The sequence below is a fragment of the Callorhinchus milii genome, unplaced genomic scaffold, assembly GCF_018977255.1.
Source record: "Callorhinchus milii isolate IMCB2004 unplaced genomic scaffold, IMCB_Cmil_1.0 Scaffold10, whole genome shotgun sequence".
Taxonomy (NCBI): Eukaryota; Metazoa; Chordata; class Chondrichthyes; order Chimaeriformes; family Callorhinchidae; genus Callorhinchus; species Callorhinchus milii.
Window position 1 is genome coordinate 15,082,852 of NW_024704751.1, and position 20,353 is coordinate 15,103,204.

Sequence of the window (20,353 nt, forward strand, 5' to 3'; positions counted from 1 at the left end):
CAATTTGGAGCCATCTTAAATAAAAATCCAGTGTGGAAAGCCTACGAATAAATAAAGCCTCCCTTTAAATGTATTTATTCCAAAAAATTGGAGTTGCTCGAAATCCATCATTGTGCTTCCACCGAGAAAGCTTAGACATCAGCTCAGAATCAAGGTCAAATACAACATAGGCAAAGGGACCCATTACCCAATGTGTGTAAACAATTTGCACACAACGTGCCTGCGATGATGTAATTATCAGAGTGATCGGGACACCTGGAATTCCCTCTGTTCACGTAGGCATGACGCCAATTACAAAACACGTGTGTGTTTTGCATGTTCGTGTTTTGCACGTGTCAATTGGTGGGTCTCGCGTTGCCAAAGGCAGTGACGGTCCGAGTCCTGACATATGCAGGCTCATCGCTGAAACCCCAGCCCCGCGCTCGCTACCTCTGTTATCAAACCACAGTCTGGCTACGGTTACCCACTTTCTCTCTTCCACCCCCCCCCACCCCCACTCCTCCCCTCACCCAAGAAAAAGACAAGATCTTCTGGAAAGCAAAGGGGAAATTGTCGTTCAGACGACAACTGAGAGAATCTTGTTCCTATTGCTAACAAAGGGAGTCTGTTGAGGACGGCTTAGGCTAGGCTTTCTAACCTTTTCCACACTACTCCTTTAAGGGAACCTTGTTCTATGCCTTTCTCCTTTTATAGGCACAGGATGTGGCCAACCAATAGTTGTATATAGACGTTGAACTCAGCCACACAACAAGAAAAATTTGATTGGGTGCCCAGGATCCTAATTCACTCATAAAACACAAGCCGGTTCCACCCATTTGTCATAGTTACAGCATTCCTGGGGCACTAATGATTTACAGCATTGAAGAGCTCAACTCGGGTTAGTTTGCAGATTTTTTTCCCTCTGTCGGACATTTCTGACCGTGACAAGACCAAGACGTACCTGTCGGGATATCTTTCCTTGGGCGGAAAGAGGAGCTTTGGGAAGTGAATTTCCCATCCCTTACTTCTCCTCTCTCCCTCCTTCCCGAACAGGCCACCAAAATAAAAGCCTGGAGATAGGAACATGACAGCGATAAGGAAGAAACTGGTGATTGTAGGAGATGGAGCCTGTGGCAAGACGAGCCTGCTGTTTGTCTTAAGCAAGGACGAGTTCCCTCAGGGATATGTTCCTACCGTCTTTGACACCTATGTGGCTGATATCGAGGTGGACGGGAAGCAGGTGGAGCTGGCTCTCTGGGACACAGCCGGTCAAGAGGACTATGACCGCCTGCGGCCGCTGTCCTACCCCGACACGGACGTGATCCTCGTCTGCTTCTCGGTGGACGCCCCTGACTCCCTGTGGAACATCCCGGACAAATGGATGCCCGAGGTGCAGCACTTCTGCCCCGGCGTGCCGGTGGTCTTGGTGGGCAACAAGAGGGACCTTCGGAATGACGAGAGGGTCCGCAAGGAGCTGGCCAGGACCAAGCAGGAGCTGCTCAGGTGGGAGGATGGCAAATCCATAGCGGACAGGATCGGGGCGTACGATTACCTGGAGTGCTCAGCCAAGACAAAGGAAGGTGTCTGGGAGGTCTTTGAGACGGCGACCAGAGCCTCGCTTAACACCAAGGACCCCGGCTGCTTTGCCTGCGCATGTGCTCTTATATAGCGCCGAGAGGCGACACCTCCACATCAGGGAAACGGACCCAAAAGTACTGCGTCTCCAACCCTAAACGTTTGCCTCAGGAGGAAATAATAATCCCTACCTGGGGGAGGGGAATAAGGGTGGGGCGGGGAGGAAAGAGTTGATATAATGCCGGAAGCGTTGACCATTGTTTTAAAAGGACGGTTCCCAAAATCCCATTCCGCCAGAAACCCGGCCATGAAATGGAACCCATCAGCTGGCGGGTGTGGGGGGGGTCCAAGCAATCAACGGAGTCGTGTGAACGCGTGGATTATTTTGCCGTCGAGCACGGACACAATCACACAGCCGAGAACCGGTAACCTACACTGACTTCGCCAGCTTGCGGATGAACAAACCTGCGGATAACTGGATATATTAATAATAATAATAACAATAATAATGGCGTAAACTGATCTGGCTACAGCGCTAACGGAAATATTCTGTTAGGAGTTATACTGGGTACACACTCTGCTAACCCTTCCCTTTCTGACTGATTGCCTGTGTCTCCCTCTTCTTTCTCTCTCTATCTGTGATCCATATTATCTTCAGCGTTCTCTCTATCGGGGTGGGGTGGTGGGGGGGGGAAGGATGAGGGGAGAGCGAGAGGGAAGCCATCCGGGAGTCCGAGCTCCTGCCCTTTACGATGTAATTAAAGCTGCATTCGATTCATTTTTTTGTTGCCTGTCTGACTGCTACTTGCCCTGCCTGCCCTGTCTTGCCTGCCTAACCTGCATAGCCTGCTGAGATTCTGGTTATGAAGTGACTCCGTACGTGAACCACTGCAAAAGGATACCAACAGGCTCCGTGTGCCAGAGTGGGTAATGGTGGGATTACCCGCGCGGTGCAATAGGGACAGGACGGGGGGGGGTGGGAACTCCGCGGTGTCGGAGGTGCCGACCTTCGGATAAGACGTCAATCGGAGCTCCCCATTCAGCTGGACATTAAAAGGAAGTTTGTCCCATTGTCCTGGCGAACAATCCCCCAGATGACAACGGCGCCCTTCACGCTGGACACCTCGGAGATAAAGTTGGTCGTTCACTTTACAGCTGTTTGGGCGACTTTGCTGTCACCACCAACACCAGAAAAACTGTCGCAGTGCCTTTACTTTCTCGTTTTCCCCGGGTACGCACTCTCACTCTATGTCGTCTGAACCTTCTCTTATTAATAAATAATAACCTCCGCATTTGATACACTGTGAAACATCTCAACTTGCTGCAACACAGCAATTACTTCTCAGTGTGGTGTTTGATGTGTATTTTATAGGTGAACCCAGCAGCCAATTTACACACATGAATTTCCCACAAACAGCCACAAAGTGAATGAGCAATTTAACCAGAACATTGTTGGCCAGGACATCGAGAGAGACTATCCTTCTCTCTGCAAATCGTGCCGCGGGATCTTTAATGTCCACCTGAACACGATTTAATGACTCATCTGAAAAGATGGCACCTCTGATGATGCTTTCCAGCCCCCTCCCCACACCCCCCAACACTGTGCTGGAATGTCAGACTAGATCTTGTGAACTCAAAAGCCCCCGACCTGGAGGCTTGAACCCACAAGATCCTGACTCAGGGTAAGTGCTTCCGACCGAGCTGGGCTGATGACACTGAAAAGGGAATTGGTTGAACAGTTGACAAAAGGTGCGGGAGAGAAGATCAGGAGAGTGGGATTGGACAATGTAGCTCGGGTGTTTGAGCGGCGACTAGTAAAGGTTGCCACCTCCGAGATGCTTAAAAAAACAGCCACCAACTCGAAAAGTACCTCCTCACTGAGCTGGTCACTGCCTTCGGACACCAGGTAACGCCTCTCCTTGCATGACTTTCCTCGACACTGCGGTACGAGGTTAACCCAAGGGATCTTTAATGCGCAGCTCGAATAGATACAATTTGCGCAAATGCCAAGAAGCCGCTATTCCACAGATTCATTTTAAAAAAGGCTTCTAAATCACGGATTCTCCCCCAATATTCTGCGCAACGTTAAACATTGTCCGTTCCCTTTCTAACAAGGCTCTAGCCTTCAACTATATCATCGTTGACGTAAACATTATTATCCTGGCCCTCACTGAAACCTGGATCACCCCAGATGACACCTTCGTCAGGCCACATGCGCCCCCCGGTTATACCTTCCACCATACCCCACGTCCTAACTGACTTGGTGATGGTGTGGTCCTCATCTCCAGCTGCTCACTTGCTCTATCCCCCTATCTCCGGCTCATTCCCCTCCTTCGAGCAGCTTCCCTCTACCGTCCCTCCAATCTTTCCCTCAAAACTTTCCTGATATATGGTCCCCTCAAACCTTCCTCGAGCTTCATCTCCGACATCTCCACCCTCCTAGCTTCCTCTGTTCTGAATGCCTCCTTATCCTCGGCAACTTCAACCTGTACTTCACCCCCTCTTGCTCTATCTCCACTGAGTTCTCCTCTCTCCTTTCCTCTCAAAACCTCTCCCTCCACATCCACTTTGCCACCCACGTTCATGGCCACCTGGTGATTACCCGGTGGCCTCAGTGTCTCAGACCTCACAATCACTGATAAAGCCATCTCAGATCACCATTTTATCTCCCTTAACTCCTCAATCCCTCTCCTCACCACCACCCAACAAACTTCCATTTCCTACCACTACTGGAAAAGAATCTCCCCGCACTCTGCCCTGGAGTCATCTGAACTCCTCCCCCTCTGGCCTAAAAGGCTTATAAAACTGCCAAGAAAAGCAGCAAATCTGAAGATTGGGAGAGTTTTAGAAACCAGCAAAATAAAGCTAAAAAACTCATTAAGAACGAGAAAAAAAGAGTATGAGGGTAAGCTCGCTAGGAACATTCAGTCTGATTGTAGAAGTTTTTACAAATATATTAAGAGGAATAGGCTAGTGAGGGTAAATGTAGGTCCACTTCAGTCAGAGACGGGAGAAGTTGTAATGGGGGATAAGGACATGGCAGAGTCCCTAAATAGGTACTTTGCATCTGTCTTCACCCGAGAAGACACAACCAGTAGCAACAGTACTGTTGGTAGCAACAGTAGAGATGCACCAAAGGGATAAGGACAGGGAGCAACTTAGGGAAATTTTCATTAGTAGAGAATTGGTGCTGGGAAACTGTTAGCACTAAAAAGTGACAAATTCCCTGGTCCGGATGGCTTGCATCCCAGGGTTTTAAAAGAGGAGCTTATGAGATAGTGGAGGCCTTATGTCTGATCTTCCAAAATTCCTTGGATTCTGGAACAGTCCCCATGGATTGGAAGATCGCAAATGTCACACCACTATTTAAAAAAGGTGGAAAGGAAAAGATGGGGAACTATAGGCCAATTAGTCTCACCTCAGTGATAGGAAAAAATTTAGAATCAATGATTAAGGATGTGGTAGTGCGGAATTTAGGGCACAATATAATTAGGCCAAGTCAACACGGCTTTGCAAAAGGGAAGTCATGTTTGACAAATCTCATAGAGTTTTTTGAGGATATTTCGAGTAAACTAGATAAGGGTGAATCAGTGGATGTGGTCTATTTGGACTTCCAGAAGGCATTCGATAAGGTGCCGCATAAACGGTTAGTCCAAAAGATAAGGGCCCATAGAATTGGGGGGAGCATATTAACGTGGTTAACCCATGGTTAATGGGTAGGAAACAAAGAGTAGGGATAAACGAGCCTTTTTAGATTGGCGGGATGTGACTAGTGGACTGCCACAAAGATCAGTCTGTGGGCCTTAGCTATTTACCATCTACATCAACGATCTAGATGAGAAAATCGAAGTTAATATATCTAAATTTGCAGATGACACAAAACTAGGAGGAAGTGTCAACACAGAGGACAACATTAAAAAAATGTAGCGAGACATAGATAGGTTAGGTGATTGTGCAGGTAGGTGGCAGATGAAGTATAATGTAGGGAAGTGTGAATTCATCCACCCAGGTAGCAAAAACAGTAGAGCGGGTTATTTTTTAGAAGGGGAGAGATTGGAATGTATTAGCGTCCAGAGGGACTCGGGTGTCCTTGTACACCAATCCCAGAAAGTTATCTGCAGGTGCAGCAGCAATTATAAGGCGAACGGTATGTTAGCATTCATTATGAAAGGATTAGAGTATAAGAGTAGGGAAGCCTTGCTGCCACTGTATAGGGCACTGGTGAGACCGCATCTGGAATACTGTGTGCAGTTTTGGTCTCCTTATTTAAGGAAGGATGTACTTGCCTTGGAGGGGGTGCAGCGTAGATTTGCTTGGTCAGTACCAGGGATGAAGGGGATGAGTTACGAGGATAGGCTGACCAATTTGGGTCTATATACTCTAGAATATAGAAGAATTAGAGGGGGTTTATAGAAACCTATAAGATCATCAAAGGGCATGATAGAGTAGATAGTGGGAGATTCTTTCCCCCGGTTGGAGAAACTAAAACCAGGGGTCACAACCTTAAAATCAGAGGCCAGCCCCCACCTCTGCAACATTGCTTGACTCCGTCACTGCCTCACCCTCTCAGGCTGACGAAACCCTCATACATGCCTTGCTTGACCAAACTTGTGACTATGCCAAGGCTTGTCGGCTTTCACAACTCTTTCCTCCGCAAGCTGCAGATCATCTAGAACTCTGCAGCTCGTTCCTCTCTCCTTAAATAATTATTATTATTTTTAAAAAATGTAAATAATAATAATTTGGTCACTTTCCACGATTGTTTGTGGGACACTGCTGTGCTGAATTCGTTACTGCATTTTTCCCACAAAATATAAGGTCAATTTACTTTACAGCATATCCTGTGAAGTGCTTTAAGACGTCTAGAAGACGTGAAAAGCGCTATATCAAATGCAAGGATTATTATTATTATTGTTACTATTTTATTTCACGTCCTTAGATATGTTCCAAGGCTTTTTTCTGTGTCCAATTACTTTTACTTTATACCATTTAATTGCTGAGCACTACTGCGGCTCAATCGCAGATCAAGGTGTCAGCCTGTCTCAGTGGGTAGCCCTCTCGCCAGGCGTGATAAGGTGCTATATCAAATTCAAGGATTATTGTTATAACTTTAAGGCAAGAGTCGGGGTGGAATTTCAGACTCGGTGCAGTTGTCAAACTGGTGAATAACATGTTCCGAAGCTGGTTGTGGTCAGGCTGGGCTCGGAGGCTTGGTGGTGAGATCACCGTGTGACTTCACTGTTGTGAAATGGATTATTATGCAGACAGGAAACAGTTCTTACCTCCTGTCCATTGGTTAGTATTTATAGTTTATCAGCCTGGAGTAGAAATAGCAGCCGGGCCCTTTCCAGCTGAGGATTTCTTTTAAAAGTAGCTTCCTCCATAGAGGTCCCGTCTACACAGCTCTGTCAAAGAGGTGTACTACAATAACAGCAACTTGCATTTATAGAAAATATATACAGTCAATTCAATACAGTCAATTTACTTTCCAGTATATGGCGTGAATCGCTTTGAGACGTTGCGAAGATATAAGGCGCTGTATCAAATGCAAGCATTATTGTTATTATTGTTATTATTATTATACAGCAACCCATCACGCAGGATGGGGCATTGATGTGTGTAAATCGGCTGAGAGTACACTTACAGTAAACCTCGTGAAGCGCTTTGAGGTGTTTTCCTGACCTGAAAAGTGCTGTGTCAAATGTAGGGATTATTATTGTTGTTATGGTTCAGTTGCTAACTCCACTATAGAAACAGCTGGCTTCTTTGGCTCACCTCCCTCTTCAAACTCTGACCTTGACTGTTGTGATAAAGTCTCTCCTTTCATTGCTCCAGTCTGTTCTCTTCGCTGGTCCACTTTATCTCAAATAAAACATCAGCTCCCAGTGATTATCCCTTTTTTAGTCCACTAGAGACAGCCTCAGTAAGTGCCCTGTCCTTTGTCTTGTTTTCAGCCTCTTCTGCTCTGTGAACTGCTTGTCCTTCTGCTTGGAAATGTAATCATTTCATTGTATTTCAAAGTCATAATTTCTCCCATCGCACACTGCTCGTACCTCCTCCTCCCCCCACCCCCCCCCCCGCCGGTTCTCCCCACCCACCCCCACCCCCACCCCCACCTTGGTTGCCCAGTCAGTGTAAGACGCTTTGAGGCATTCTCCTGATGTGCTCCATTGGTGATCTTTCTCACCCACGCAATACACAGTCAATTCACTTCACAGTATATCCTGTGAGGTGCCTTGAGAGGTCTCAACGATGTGATAAGGCGTTTTATCAAATGTAAGGATCATTATTATTATTATCATCTTTTTGCTTGAGCCACAGAGGGGGGACATCCGCTGGATGTCGATTAGGGTTATTGTGGGCTCCAGCCACCATGAATCTCCAAATAGCGTAGGCTCAACACCTCAGCAGTAACCTTTGCTTTGCGGCTTCTCAATGGATTAAGGTTGTGTTTGGCTCCAGCCGAAGAGAAAAGTCTTGAGACAGACCTTGAAGGAGGCAAGAGAGAGGCGGAAAGATACAGTAAAGTGTGTACCAGACGAGCCCAAGGGCTCTCCACAGATCAACTGAATCCAGGGATGCACACCATTCCTGTGGTTCCCATTTGACCGCAGTTCCTGTGCAAATCACAACTGGAAAGGAACTGCAGGCATTCAGCCAAGTGCAGCGATGTGAACGATCTATTAACATACGGTAGAATATGGGAACTGTATTCACCCCTGTCTCAGAGAGGTCACCTCATGCGGCACTGTGCTCACAAACAGAGGCTGCGCATAATAAGTATTACTATTAGTGCATATATGATAATAATTATGAAAATTACACATGAAATAATAATAACCCTTGTAATTCACCTGGAGCCTATCAAGTTGAAACATCTTAAAAAGAGCTTTGCGAGAAGTTGCTGTCAAATAAAGTGTCTGTGTATTTTGTAGGCAAATGTGGTAGCTAATGTGGTTACGATATTGTCCTACGAACAACCGTGAAGTGAGTGACTAATTTTATTGTGGAGGTGGGTGTGAAGGGGGAAAGGTCATCAAGGACACTGGGAGAAATCCCCTTCACTTGGGACGTCCTCCCAACGTGAAAGGCGCATTACAACAAATGTAATTTGTTCTTTGTTGTCGTTCATATGAAAGCGCAGCAAAGTCGCTGATCAAGCTGTTGAGATATGCTTGAGCCCAAGGATACAATTAAACTGAAAGCGTTCAGAAAAGATTTTCTTTCCTGGAAAAGTTGTTGGAATGCTCCCTCTTGTGGCTCCACTAATACAACAACGACAATAATAATAATAATCCTTGCATTTGAATTAGCCCATTATCACGTCTTCGAGAAGTCCCAAAGCTCTTGACAGAACATACTATCAGGTGAATTGACTGTATGTTTTGTGGTCGAAACGCACTCGGCCCCACACTCCTGCCTGTAACCCTTTTACACTTTTTCTTTCCAAACATTCATCCAACTTTTAAAGAACAACAACTTGCATCTGGGTAGCGTCCCAGAGCGCTTGACAGTGTCGGAGGGAGGGAGAAGGGAGGGGAGGGGAAAAGGGGGTGACCGATGGGATGGTCGAAGAGGAGGGTTTTGAGGCGGGACTTGAAGCTTAAGAAAGGGGCGAGGCAGTGTGACTGGGGGATGGAATACCAAGAGGTTTGGGGCAGAATGGCTGAAGGCTCACCCCGCCAATGCGGAGGGATAGAGGAAGAATGTTCCAGAGTTTCGGGGCAAAATGGCTGAAAGCACGACAGCCAATGATGGATCGGAGGGCATAAGGGACGTGTTGCTTTTATTTTTTACTTTGTCTATTTTTAACCTTCTCTAATCCCAGAGGCAATGAAACCAATTCTTTTGTGCCAGATGTTACCCCGCAATGTTCACCAAACAGGTTAAAAGCCAATGGAATAGGTTGCCTACGGCATGAAGCTGAAACCAATCCCACAAACGGCTTCCGTGTTGAGCTACAACAATAATAATAATAGTCATCCTTACATTTGATGTAGCGCCTTATCACATCTTCGAAACGTCTCAAAGCGCTTCACACAATATACTGTAAAGTGAAATGACTATATTTTGATGGTTTTGTAACTTTGCTGGCTTTTAGCTGGTTACATTTCACCAGTTATCCCCCTCTCCCTCCTTTCCCAAGCCAACAATGCCATGACTCTCGCCAACTTGCTCCGAATACATTCCAGGATTGGGTGCATCTATGCCAAACAAGGAGAGATGGCTGTGCACGTGTGGACCTCTAGGTTTCTTGGTTTGTCGGCTATTGAAGTGATGATGATGGGTTTCCACACTTCTGGTCGAAAATTAAAATAAAACACTGGAAAAAGGGTGCGGGAGGGGAGGGGGTGGGGGGACAAAGAAGAAGGAGGAGGAAAGAGGAAACTACACTCCAATTTAGGAACACAACTGTTGAACTCTGTCTTAAAGCAGACAAACAGAGTGATTAAGACCTTGAGTCACAGGATAAGTGACAACTGATTGGGCAGTTTGCCTTGTGACGAGTCCATTCTCACTTGCTCACTAGGCTCATAGACTGCCGGAGAGCTTGGCTGGTTAATATTTAAGCAAGGAGAGGGCGAGTGAGAGAGACAGACACATCTCTGTGTCTACGGGGTACATCTCCGGGGTACAAAAGGTTCTTTTTGAGGCAAGTGACAAATAATAACCCTGGCATTTGATGTAGCTTGCGCCTCGGATAATATAGGTTTTATACAATGGCTTTCAGGTTGAAAGGTCTCGAGGAGCTTCACAGGAGTTTTTCCTGGTGAGCTGGTGGGACTGTGTCATTGTAGGTAAATGTCAGTCAGTCAATCAGTCAACAGACTGGGATTTGAACCCACAACCCACAGATCTGAATGGCCCAGTCAATGCTTCTTTACTCGTCAGGCTTTAAGAAAACACTACCAATTCTCATTACAAAGTGCATTTAGTCCCCAAGTCCTCTGAAAGGAATTATCAGTTTTTTTTTGTATCATGAAGCCCCAGGTCGGATTTTAAAGGGCTTCAAATTCCGCTTTAATACCTTTTAAGTGCACCCTTAGGAGCTGCTTTTTCCAGGGTGTTTTGATCAAAAGGAGAAAAACATATTCAAGACTGAGATCGATAGATCTTTTAAAAACTAAAGGGATTAAGGGACACGGGGATAGGGCGGGTAAATGGAATTAGGTTAGAAGATCAGCCATGATCTTATTAAATGGCGGGGCAGACTCGAGGGGCCGAATGGTCTACTCCTACTCCTATTCCTTACGTTCTTAATGAAAATGCAAAAGAATAAAAAGGCCCTTTTCCACCAAAGAAAACCACATGAGAGGAAAGCGAAATGTCCAGGTTTGTTCCCTTTTTGTTTTGTGTGATTCGGATCAGATTGAAACCATTTTTTAAAAACCAAACAAAATCAGATTAACTTTCGATCTAAAGAATGACTTCAAAGATAAAAGACCTCAAGGAGAAATTCCGTTGGATTTGACTTTCTAGAACTTGGCGAAGTCTTTCATAACAGCCTTGGGTTCGATGTGGGTGACTTTCTTTCAAGAACTTGCAAGAAAATTGGCTTCAAAATTATGAGCGAACTCAACGATTTGCCGAGTTCTGGACACTTTGAGACGCCTTTTAAACAGCCTAATCGCAGTGGAATCTTTTACCCTCCAGCTGTCCTAGACACAGGCTGAGTAGCTAAGCTTCTACCCGTATAGACATCCATACTCTCTGGGGTCTATGCCTCACTAAAGCTGGGTAATGATCGGTGACGTAGCTCTGTATACCGCTGATTATACACAGTCACTGCACGTTACGTTAAAAAATCCTCTGAAGCGCTCCGAGATGTCTCGATGATTTGGAACGCGTTGGATCAAATGCAAGGATTGCTGTTAGACTTGCGATAATCCTTTATGATTATGATAATTAACACTAACTGTGAACGTGGAAAATTTCACCTCTTGTCTTTGCACTGGGGGAATAAGATCGACACCCGCCGGGGGGTATTTATTCTCTCCAAGCCATAAAGACGCCCCCCCCCCCCCCAGGTGAACAGCAACTGAGAACCAGGAGGGAGCTCCACTGTTCTCTTCTCAGACAGTCTGTCCTGGTGGCCACACTGTCCAGAAAGCAACTGGTGACCGACTGAGAGCCAATGTCTCCATTTGCTGCAGAGGGGAGGCGGGGGTGGGGGGGGGGGGGTGGGGGGGGAATCGAGAGGTAATATACTGTTTCCAATAATTTATTCCAATTGCTGTTTCTGCCTTTCACGTCAAGCCACAACATTGAACTTACTTGAAACGACAGAAAGGAATGTGTGCGCGTGACGCACTTTATTTATAAAGATCGTTGTTTGTGTTTTTAAAAGCGGGACTTTTAATTTCTAAAAGATGCAAATAAAATGCGGTGCAACTGAAAGAAAGGCTTTTGTTGGCGTACCACTCACTGTCGCGGATCGATAAACAACGACAGCTTGCACTTATGCAGCTCCCTGCGCAACTCGGTAGGATCTCGGAGCACTTAGATGTAAGATGCAGAAGAAGCGCACAAACGAGGAGAAATTTACAGCACACGGATGGAGGCTGTTCATTCATTCAGCCCTTCCTGTCTCCGCTGTGAAGAGGGAAGATGCTCTCACAACAACAACAACAACAAGATTCCATTTATAGAGCGCCTTTCACGTCGGGAGGACGTCCCAAGGCGCTGTACAGTTGGGTCAGGACCCGAGCAGGGGGGAAATGGTCAGGGGGAGGGAAGGGAAGGGAGGGAGCGAGGAGAGGGTAGAGAGTCGAGAGGGGAGCTGAAGGCTGAAGGTCAAAGAGAAAGGTCTTGAGACCGACCTTGAAGGAGGAAAGGGAGGAAGCGGCGAAGGCACTGGGGATGGACGTCCAGAGCCTCGGGGCTGAGAGGCTGAAGGCCCGGCCACCGATGGTAGGGCGGTTGGGGCGGGGGATGTGGAGCAGACCGGAGCCAGAGGAACGGAGGGTACGGGCGGGTAGGTAGGAGGATAGTATGTCGGGTAGGTAGGAGGGAGCGAGGCCGTGAATGGCCTTTTAGGTGAGGATGAGGATCTTGAATTTGATCCTCTGGGGGATGGGGAGCCAGTGGAGGCGAGCGAGGGTGGGAGTGATGTGGTCCCGAAGCCTGGTGCGGGACAGTACACAAGCTGCAGAGTTCTGAATGACCTGCAGTGTGGAGGGAGGTGCCGGGAAGGCCGGCGAGGAGAGAGTTCCCATAGTCCAGCCTTGAGGTGATAAAGGCGTGGACCAGAGTTTCAGCCGCCTGAGGGGTAGTATGTGGGGAAACAAAGACAGTGTGTGGGGAAACAAGATCAAGCTGGGCGGATACCAACTTGGGTGAAAAAGGATGAAAAAGATGAGGTGCTAAAAGCTGTCCCCAAGTGGCAATGATAGACAAAGGACAATCCAATGAGTATCAAATGGGAAAGAGCCGAGGAACAGACTCAAATGAAATTGCAATAAAAGGTCCTTCCACCTCACAGAGCGCCTACCATTGTGATGTCTCACAGCACTTAACTGGCGACCACTGTCAAAATTTAGGGACCATTTAGAACTTTGCAGCACATAAGGAGGCCATTCGGACGGACCATCGAGACTGTAATGATTCTGAACTAGCTTTCAGTTAGGTTCGTTCCTGCCCACCGATGGGACATTACACTTACAGTAAACCCCGTGAAGCGCTTTGAGGTGTTTTCCTGACCTGAAAAGTGCTGTGTCAAATGTAGGGATTATTATTGTTGTTATGGTTCAGTTGCTAACTCCACTATAGAAACAGCTGGCTTCTTTGGCTCACCTCCCTCTTCAAACTCTGACCTTGACTGTTGTGATAAAGTCTCTCCTTTCATTGCTCCAGTCTGTTCTCTTCGTTGGTCCACTTCCTTATCTCAAATAAAACATCAGCTCCCAGTGATTATCCCTTTTTTAGTCCCACTAGAGACAGCCTCAGTAAGTGCCCTGTCCTTTGTCTTGTCTTCAGCCTCTTCTATTCTGCGTCCCCTTGTCCTTCTGCTTGGAAATTTAATCATTTCATTGTACTTCAAAGTCATAATTTCTCCGGTCACACTCCGCTCGTATCTCCTTACCTCTTATCAAATGCAGAGGTTATTATTATTATTATTATCATCATCTTTTTGCTTGAGCCACACAGGCGCTCTAGAGGGAATCCGCTGGATGTGCTGAGGGTTATAGTGGGATCCAGGAACCGTGAATTTCCAAATAGCGTAGGCCCAACACCACAGCAGTAACCTTTGCTTTGCCAACTGGCGGCTTCTCAGTGGATTAAAGTTGTGTTTGGCTCCAGCCTTATCCACAGAGGGAACATTGTGCAGCAGGTCAGTGTGCATCGGGTCACCGCTCATCTTGCCCCCGTTATATTTAGTAGAGCGCACAGGACTGCATGGTTGGCTCAATTGATCCACCTATACAGTAGTTGCTGTACTGGTCTTATGTCTTTGATGCTGGAGGCACCAGTTTCAAGTTTGGCCCAAATGTTTGGGCTGAATAATTGCACTGCCCCACACTCAGACGTGAGCAGTTTCTTCTGAAGCCGTTCGGTTATACATTACGTCTCTTTCTCTCTCTCTCTCTCTCTCTCTCGTTCCCCCCACTCCTACCTCACCCCATTTCACTGAGAAATGCAGGGAAGGCAACAAGAGGCTCAGGTCTATTCTGGGCTTTTACGTCCTCTTTCACTGAGAAAATAAAACTAAAAGTCTTGAGTCACCAATGAGCGCCCGTGGGGAAAAAAGCTTTAATTTTGAAATCAAGATACTTACATGGAATTACCTGGAGTGAAATGACACGGAACAGGTCATTCACCCCAACTAGTCCACACTGGTGTTTCTACTGCTCCCACAGCCCTCTCCTGTGCCCCTCTATTCCCTTCTCCCTCATGTGTACGTCACGTAACTTGGGGAATACATTTACAGCTTTATGATAGCTCCAAACCAGTCAGATAGTGAACCTCAGTTATTGTTAAGATGTACTTCGGTTGGATACACAGCAACAACAACAACAAGATTACATTTGTATAGCGCCTTTCACGTCGGGAGGACGTCCCAAGGTGCTGGACAGTGTACAGCATTTCAGACCCGAGCTGGGGTCAGGGAGGGAGAAGTGAGGGGAGGGGAAGGGGGGTGGCCGATGGCATGGTAGAAGAGGAGGGTCTTGAGGCAGCACTTGAAGGAGGCTAAGGAGGGGGCGAGGCGGAGTGACTGGGGGATGGAATTCCAGAGGTTGGGGGCAGAGTGGCTGAAGGCTCTCCCGCAATGGTGGGGCGGGTGGGTCGGGGGATGTGGAGCAGGTCGGAGCCAACTGAGTGGAGGGAGTGGGCGGGTTTGTTAAGGGGTTAGGAGATCACAGAGGTAGGGTGGGGCAAGAACATGGAGGGCTTTGTACGTGAGGACCAGGATCTTGAACTGGATCCTCTAAAGGATAGGGAGCCAGTGGAGTCAGGCAAGAGTGGGGGAGATGGGGTCACGGCGTTTGGTGCGGGAGAGGACATGGGCTGCAGAGTTCTGGATTATCTGCAGCCTGTGAAGGGAGGAGTTGGGAAGGCCGACAAGCAGGGAGTTTGCATAGTCGAGCCTGGAGGTGATGAAGGCATGAACAAGAGTTTCAGCGGCCTGAGGGGTGAGGTAGTGGCGGAGTTGGGTGACGTCACGGAGGTGAGGGAAGGCAGAGCGGGTCATGGCTTGGATGTTGGGAAGCAACAGCAATAAACTGCATTTATATAGCGCCTTTGGTGTCGGGAGGACATCCAAGGCATTGAACAGTGAAGGGTTTGCACCCGAGCTGAGGGGCTGGAATCAGGAGGGGTGAAGATGGGTGGGAAGATAACCGAAAGCGCAGTCAAAGAGAAAAGTCTTGAGACAGACCTTGAAGGAGGCAAGGGAGGGGTGTGAAAGATACAGTAAAGTGTATACCAGATGAGCCCAAGAGCTCTCCATGGATCAATTGAGTCCAGGGATGCACACCATTCCTGTGGTTCCCATTTGACCACAGTTCCTGTGCAAATCACAACTGGAAAGGAACTGCAGGCATTCAGTGAAAATGACAAATTTTAATGTGGGGGGGGGGGGGTGTGGGTGTGAAGGAGGAAAGGTCATCAAGGACACTGGGAGAAATCCCCTTCGCTTGGGACGTCCTCCCAACATGAAAGGCGCTTTACAACAAATGTAATTTGTTCTTTGTTGTCGTTCACATGAAAGTGCAGCAAAGTCGCTGATCAAGCTGTTGAGACACGCTTGAGCCCAAGGATACAATTAAACTGAGAAGGCATTTAGGAAAGATTTTGTTTCCGGTCCCTGGAAAAGTTGTTGGAATGCTCCCCCTTGTGGCTCCACTAATACAATAATAATAATAATAATAATGGGTTGTTTTGTGGTCGAAACGCACTCGGCCCCACACTCCTATCTGTAACTCTTTTACATTTTTTTCTTTCCAAATATTCATCCAACTTTTAAAGAACAACAACTTGCATCTATATAGCGCCCCTCACGCTGGGTAGCGTCCCAGAGCGCTTGACAGTGTCGGAGCATGACACCGAATCAGAGGGAGGGGAGGTGACCGTAGGCATGGTCGAAGAGGAAGGTCTTCAGGCGCGACCTGAAGATGGGGAGCGAAGGGGCAAGGCAGAGGGATAGAGGAAGAATGTTTTAGAGTTTCGGGGAGTAATGGCTGAAAGCACGGCCCCCAATGGTGGATCGGAGGGCATAAGGGACGCGCTGCTTTTATGTCTTGTTTTATTTCTATTTTGTCTATTTTTACCTTCTCTAATCCCAGAGGCAATGAAACCAATTCTATTGTGCCAGACGTTACCCCGCAAAGTTCACCAAACAGGTTAAAAGCCAATGGAATAGGTTGCCTATGGCATGAAGCTGAAACCAATCCCATGAACAGCTTCCGTGTTGAGCTACAATAATAATAATAATCATCCTTACATTTGATGTAGCGCCTTATCACATCTTCGAAACGTCTCAAAGCGCTTCGCAGAATATACTGTAAAGTGAATTGACTGTATATTTTGATTGTTTTGCAACATTGGTTTTTCCACACTTGAGGTCAAAAAATAAATACCCTGAAAAAGGGTGCGGGAGTGGAGGGGGAAGAAAGAAGGAGAAGGAAGAAAGAGGAAACTACACTCCGATTCAGGAACACAACTGTTAAACTCTGGGTGTGTCCTTACCTTAAAGCAGACAAACAGAGTGATTAAAACATTGAGTCACAGGACAAGAAAAACCTGATTGGGCAGTTTGCCTTGTGACGGGTCCATTCTCACTTGCTGTTAGGCTCATAGACTTCCAGAGCGCTTGGCTGGTTAATATTTAAGCAAGGAGAGGGCGAGTGAGAGAGACAGACACATCCCTGATGTTACAAAGCTTAAAGACTGGGAGACACACGAGTTGCTGATTTGACCCGGCAGATCGTCTGAAAAAATAATGAGCACGACAGCGATAAGGAGGAAGCTGGTGATTGTCGGAGACGGTGGCTGTGGCAAGACAAGCCTGCTCTTCGTCTTAAGCAAGGATGAGTTCCCTGAAGAATATGTCCCGACCGTGTTCGAGACCTACGTGGCTGATATCGAGGTGGACGGGAAGCCGGTGGAGCTGGCTCTCTGGGACACGGCTGGTCAGGAGGATTATGACCGCCTACGGCCGCTGTCCTACCCCGACACGAACGTGATCCTTGTCTGCTTCTCGCTGGACACACCCGACTCCCTGAGGAACATCCCAGAAAAGTGGATGCCCGAGGTGCGGCACTTCTGCCCCGGCGTGCCGGTGGTCTTGGTGGGCAACAAGAGGGACCTCCGGAATGACGAGACGGTCCGCAAGGAAATGGCTCTTGTGAAGCAGGAGCCGATCAGGTGGGAGGATGGCAAAGCCATGGCGGAGAAGATTGGAGCTTACAGTTACCTGGAGTGCTCGGCCAAGACTAAGGAAGGCGTCTGGGCTGTGTTCGAGACGGCAATCAGGGCGACCTTACAGGGCTCAGACGCAGAATGTGTCGATTGCCACTGTGTCCTGCTTTAGAGCCACTCACACAGAGACTGGGAGCAGAGACTGAATTTCGCCAAAGGATGGAACAAACAATCAGTCAGTCACCTTGAGTCCGAAGAGATCAGAAACTCTTTGGACAATTGTCTTCACAAGGTTCCCTGGATTCGAAAAGAAGGATTTGGTTTGATTTTTATTGAACAAGAACCCCACAGCTCAGTGGAGGAAGGTCCCCAGGTAGCGCCAGTGACTGTGTTATAGAAGAGATTAACGTCCGTCCGAGCAAAAATATCTAAAACAAAATTACATGTCACATTGGTAATTATTTTGCCTGCTGCCTCCGAGCTGAATGTGTGTGAATTCCAGGTATTTATGTACGTGTGGTTCAGGGGTGTCCTTAAGTTACGTTCGGGGTACAAAAAATGTTCTCCGATACGGGGAATGGGTTCCATGCTTTTTGGGGCAAGTGAAAAATAATAACCCTGGCGTTTGATGTAGCTTGCGACTCCGATAATATAGGTTTATACAACGCCTTTCAGGTTGAAACGTCTCGAGGAGCCTCAGAGGAGTTTTTCCTGGTGGGACTGTGTCATTGTAGAAATGTCAGTCAAGTAAATCAGTCAGTCAATCAGTCAACAGACTGGGATTTGAACCCACAGATCTGAATGGCCCAGTTTACTCGTCAGGCTATAAGAAAACACTACCAATTCTCGTTACAAAGTGCATTTAGTCCCCGAGTCCACTGAAAGGAATGATCAGGTTTTTTTTGTGTGAACAAGACCCAGTCGGATTTTAAAAGGCTTCAAATTCTGCTTTAATACCTTTTAAGTGCACCTGTAGTACTTTCTCCAGGGTGTTTTGATCAAAAGGAGATAAACAAAGATTACAACGATTTCCGTTTGGGGGGAAAATAAGACCCTTTTCCACCAACGAAAACCACATGAGAGGAAAGGTTTGTTCCCTTTTGTTTTGTGTGATTCGGATCAGATTGAAACCATTTTTTTCAAAAAAAAAGAAACAAAACAAAATCAGATTAACTTTCGATCTAAAGAATGACTTCAAAGATAAAAGACCTCAAGGAGAAATTCCATTGGATTTGACTTTCTAGAGCTTGGCGAAGTCTTTCATAACAGCCTTGGGTTCGATGTGGGTGACTTTCTTTCAAGCAAGAAAATCTTAACTTCAAAGTTAAGAGCGAACTCAACGATTTGGCGAGTTCTGGACACTTTAAAACGCGATTTAAACAGCCTAAACTCAGTTGAATCTTTTACCCTCCAGCTGTCCTAGACACAGGCTGAATAGCTAAGCTTCTGCCCGCATAGACATCCATATTTTCTGGGGTCTATGCCTCACCAAGGCTGGGTAATGATGGGTGACATGGCTCTAAATGGCTGATTATCCTCTCGTGACCCGGTGACTGCTGCTATTTGCAGTACATCAGGATCAAGGATAATATTGGTCATCCCTGGCCACAAACCCTGGCTGCCGTGTTCTCCCATGGTATACACAGTCACTACACCTTACGTTAAAAATCCTCTGAAGCGCTCCGAGATGTCTCGACGAATTGAAACTCGTTGGATGAAATGCAAGGATTATTGTTAGACTTGCAATATTCCTTTAAGGTTATTATAATTAACACTAACTGTGAACGTGGCAAATTTCACCTCTTGTCTTTGCACTGGGGGGAACGTGACAGGGTCCCGGAGCAGATCGACACCCGCCGGGGGGTATTTATTCTCTCCCCTGGGGGGAGGGATTGGGAGAGGAGGAGGGAAGGAAATGTGAATACTGCTAAATGTGATGAAATAAAACATTCATCCACAATACGTGCAAGAGCTGTGTTTCTCTATTCCCCACCGCACCAAACCCACCCCTCCACCCACCGAACCTGTGAGTCTTGGCAGAAAGCGGTGGGTGGGGGGGGGGGGGTGGGGGCAGGTGAACAGCAACTGAGAACCAGGAGGGGGCTCCACTGTTCTCTTCTCAGACAGTCTGTCCTGGTGGCCACGTTGCCCAGAAAGCAACTGGTAACTGACTCGGAGCCAATGTCTCCATTTGGGGGGTTGGGGCAGAGGGAGGGGAGGCGGGGGATTCGAGAGGAACTACACTGTTACCAATAATTTATTCCAATTGCTGTTTCTGCCTTTCACGTCAAGCCACAACGCTGAATTTATTTGAAACGACAGAAAGGAATGTGTGCGCGTGACGCATTTTATTTAAAAAGATCGTTGTTTGTGTTTTTAAAAGCGGGACTTTTCATTTCTAAACGATGCAAATAAAATGCGATGAAACTGAAAGAACGGCTTTTGTTGGCGTACCACTCACTGTCGCGGGTCGATAAACAACAACAGCTTGCACTTATGCAGCTCCCTGCGCACTCGGTCGGGTCTCGGTGCGCTTAGATGCAAAACGCAGAAGAAACACACAAATGAGGAGAAATTTACAACACACGGATGGAGGCCGTTCGTTCAGTCCGTCCTCTCTCCGCTGTGAAGAGGGACGATCGCACAGACTCAAATGAAATTGCAATAAAAGGTCCATCCATCTCACACAGAGCGTCTCACATTGTGATGTCTCGCTACACTTAACGGGCAACCACTGTCAAAATATAGGGACCATTTAGACCTTTACAGTGCGTAAGGAGGCCATTTGGCCCATCGAGTCTGTGGTGATTCTGAACTAGCTTTTAGTTACGTTACGTTCTTGCCCTCTCCTGCCCCACCGCACAACCTCTCCCCACCAACCCCCCCACCCCCCCAGCAAACGTATGTCTTTTCTATGTCTACTGGATAGATATTTATCTAA

General features: G+C 47.2%; 1 protein-coding gene across 2 annotated transcripts; it reads left to right on the forward strand.

Moving 5' to 3' along the window:
- The first annotated feature begins 794 nt into the window (after positions 1 to 794).
- LOC103179509 (ras-like GTP-binding protein RHO) lies at positions 795 to 19,372 on the forward strand. 2 transcript variants are annotated; one of them, XM_042338925.1, is made up of 2 exons: positions 795 to 1,602; positions 17,155 to 19,372. In XM_042338925.1, the coding sequence occupies exons 1-2, from the start codon at positions 1,064 to 1,066 to the stop codon at positions 17,582 to 17,584; spliced, it is 969 nt and encodes a 322-aa protein (XP_042194859.1). In that variant the 5' UTR covers positions 795 to 1,063; the 3' UTR covers positions 17,585 to 19,372. The 2 variants fall into 2 exon arrangements, with proteins under 2 accessions (XP_042194859.1, XP_007893032.1); XM_007894841.2 differs by lacking the exon at positions 795 to 1,602 and adding an exon at positions 3,113 to 3,460 and having other exon boundaries at positions 16,616 to 19,372.
- Positions 19,373 to 20,353: the final 981 nt, after the last annotated feature.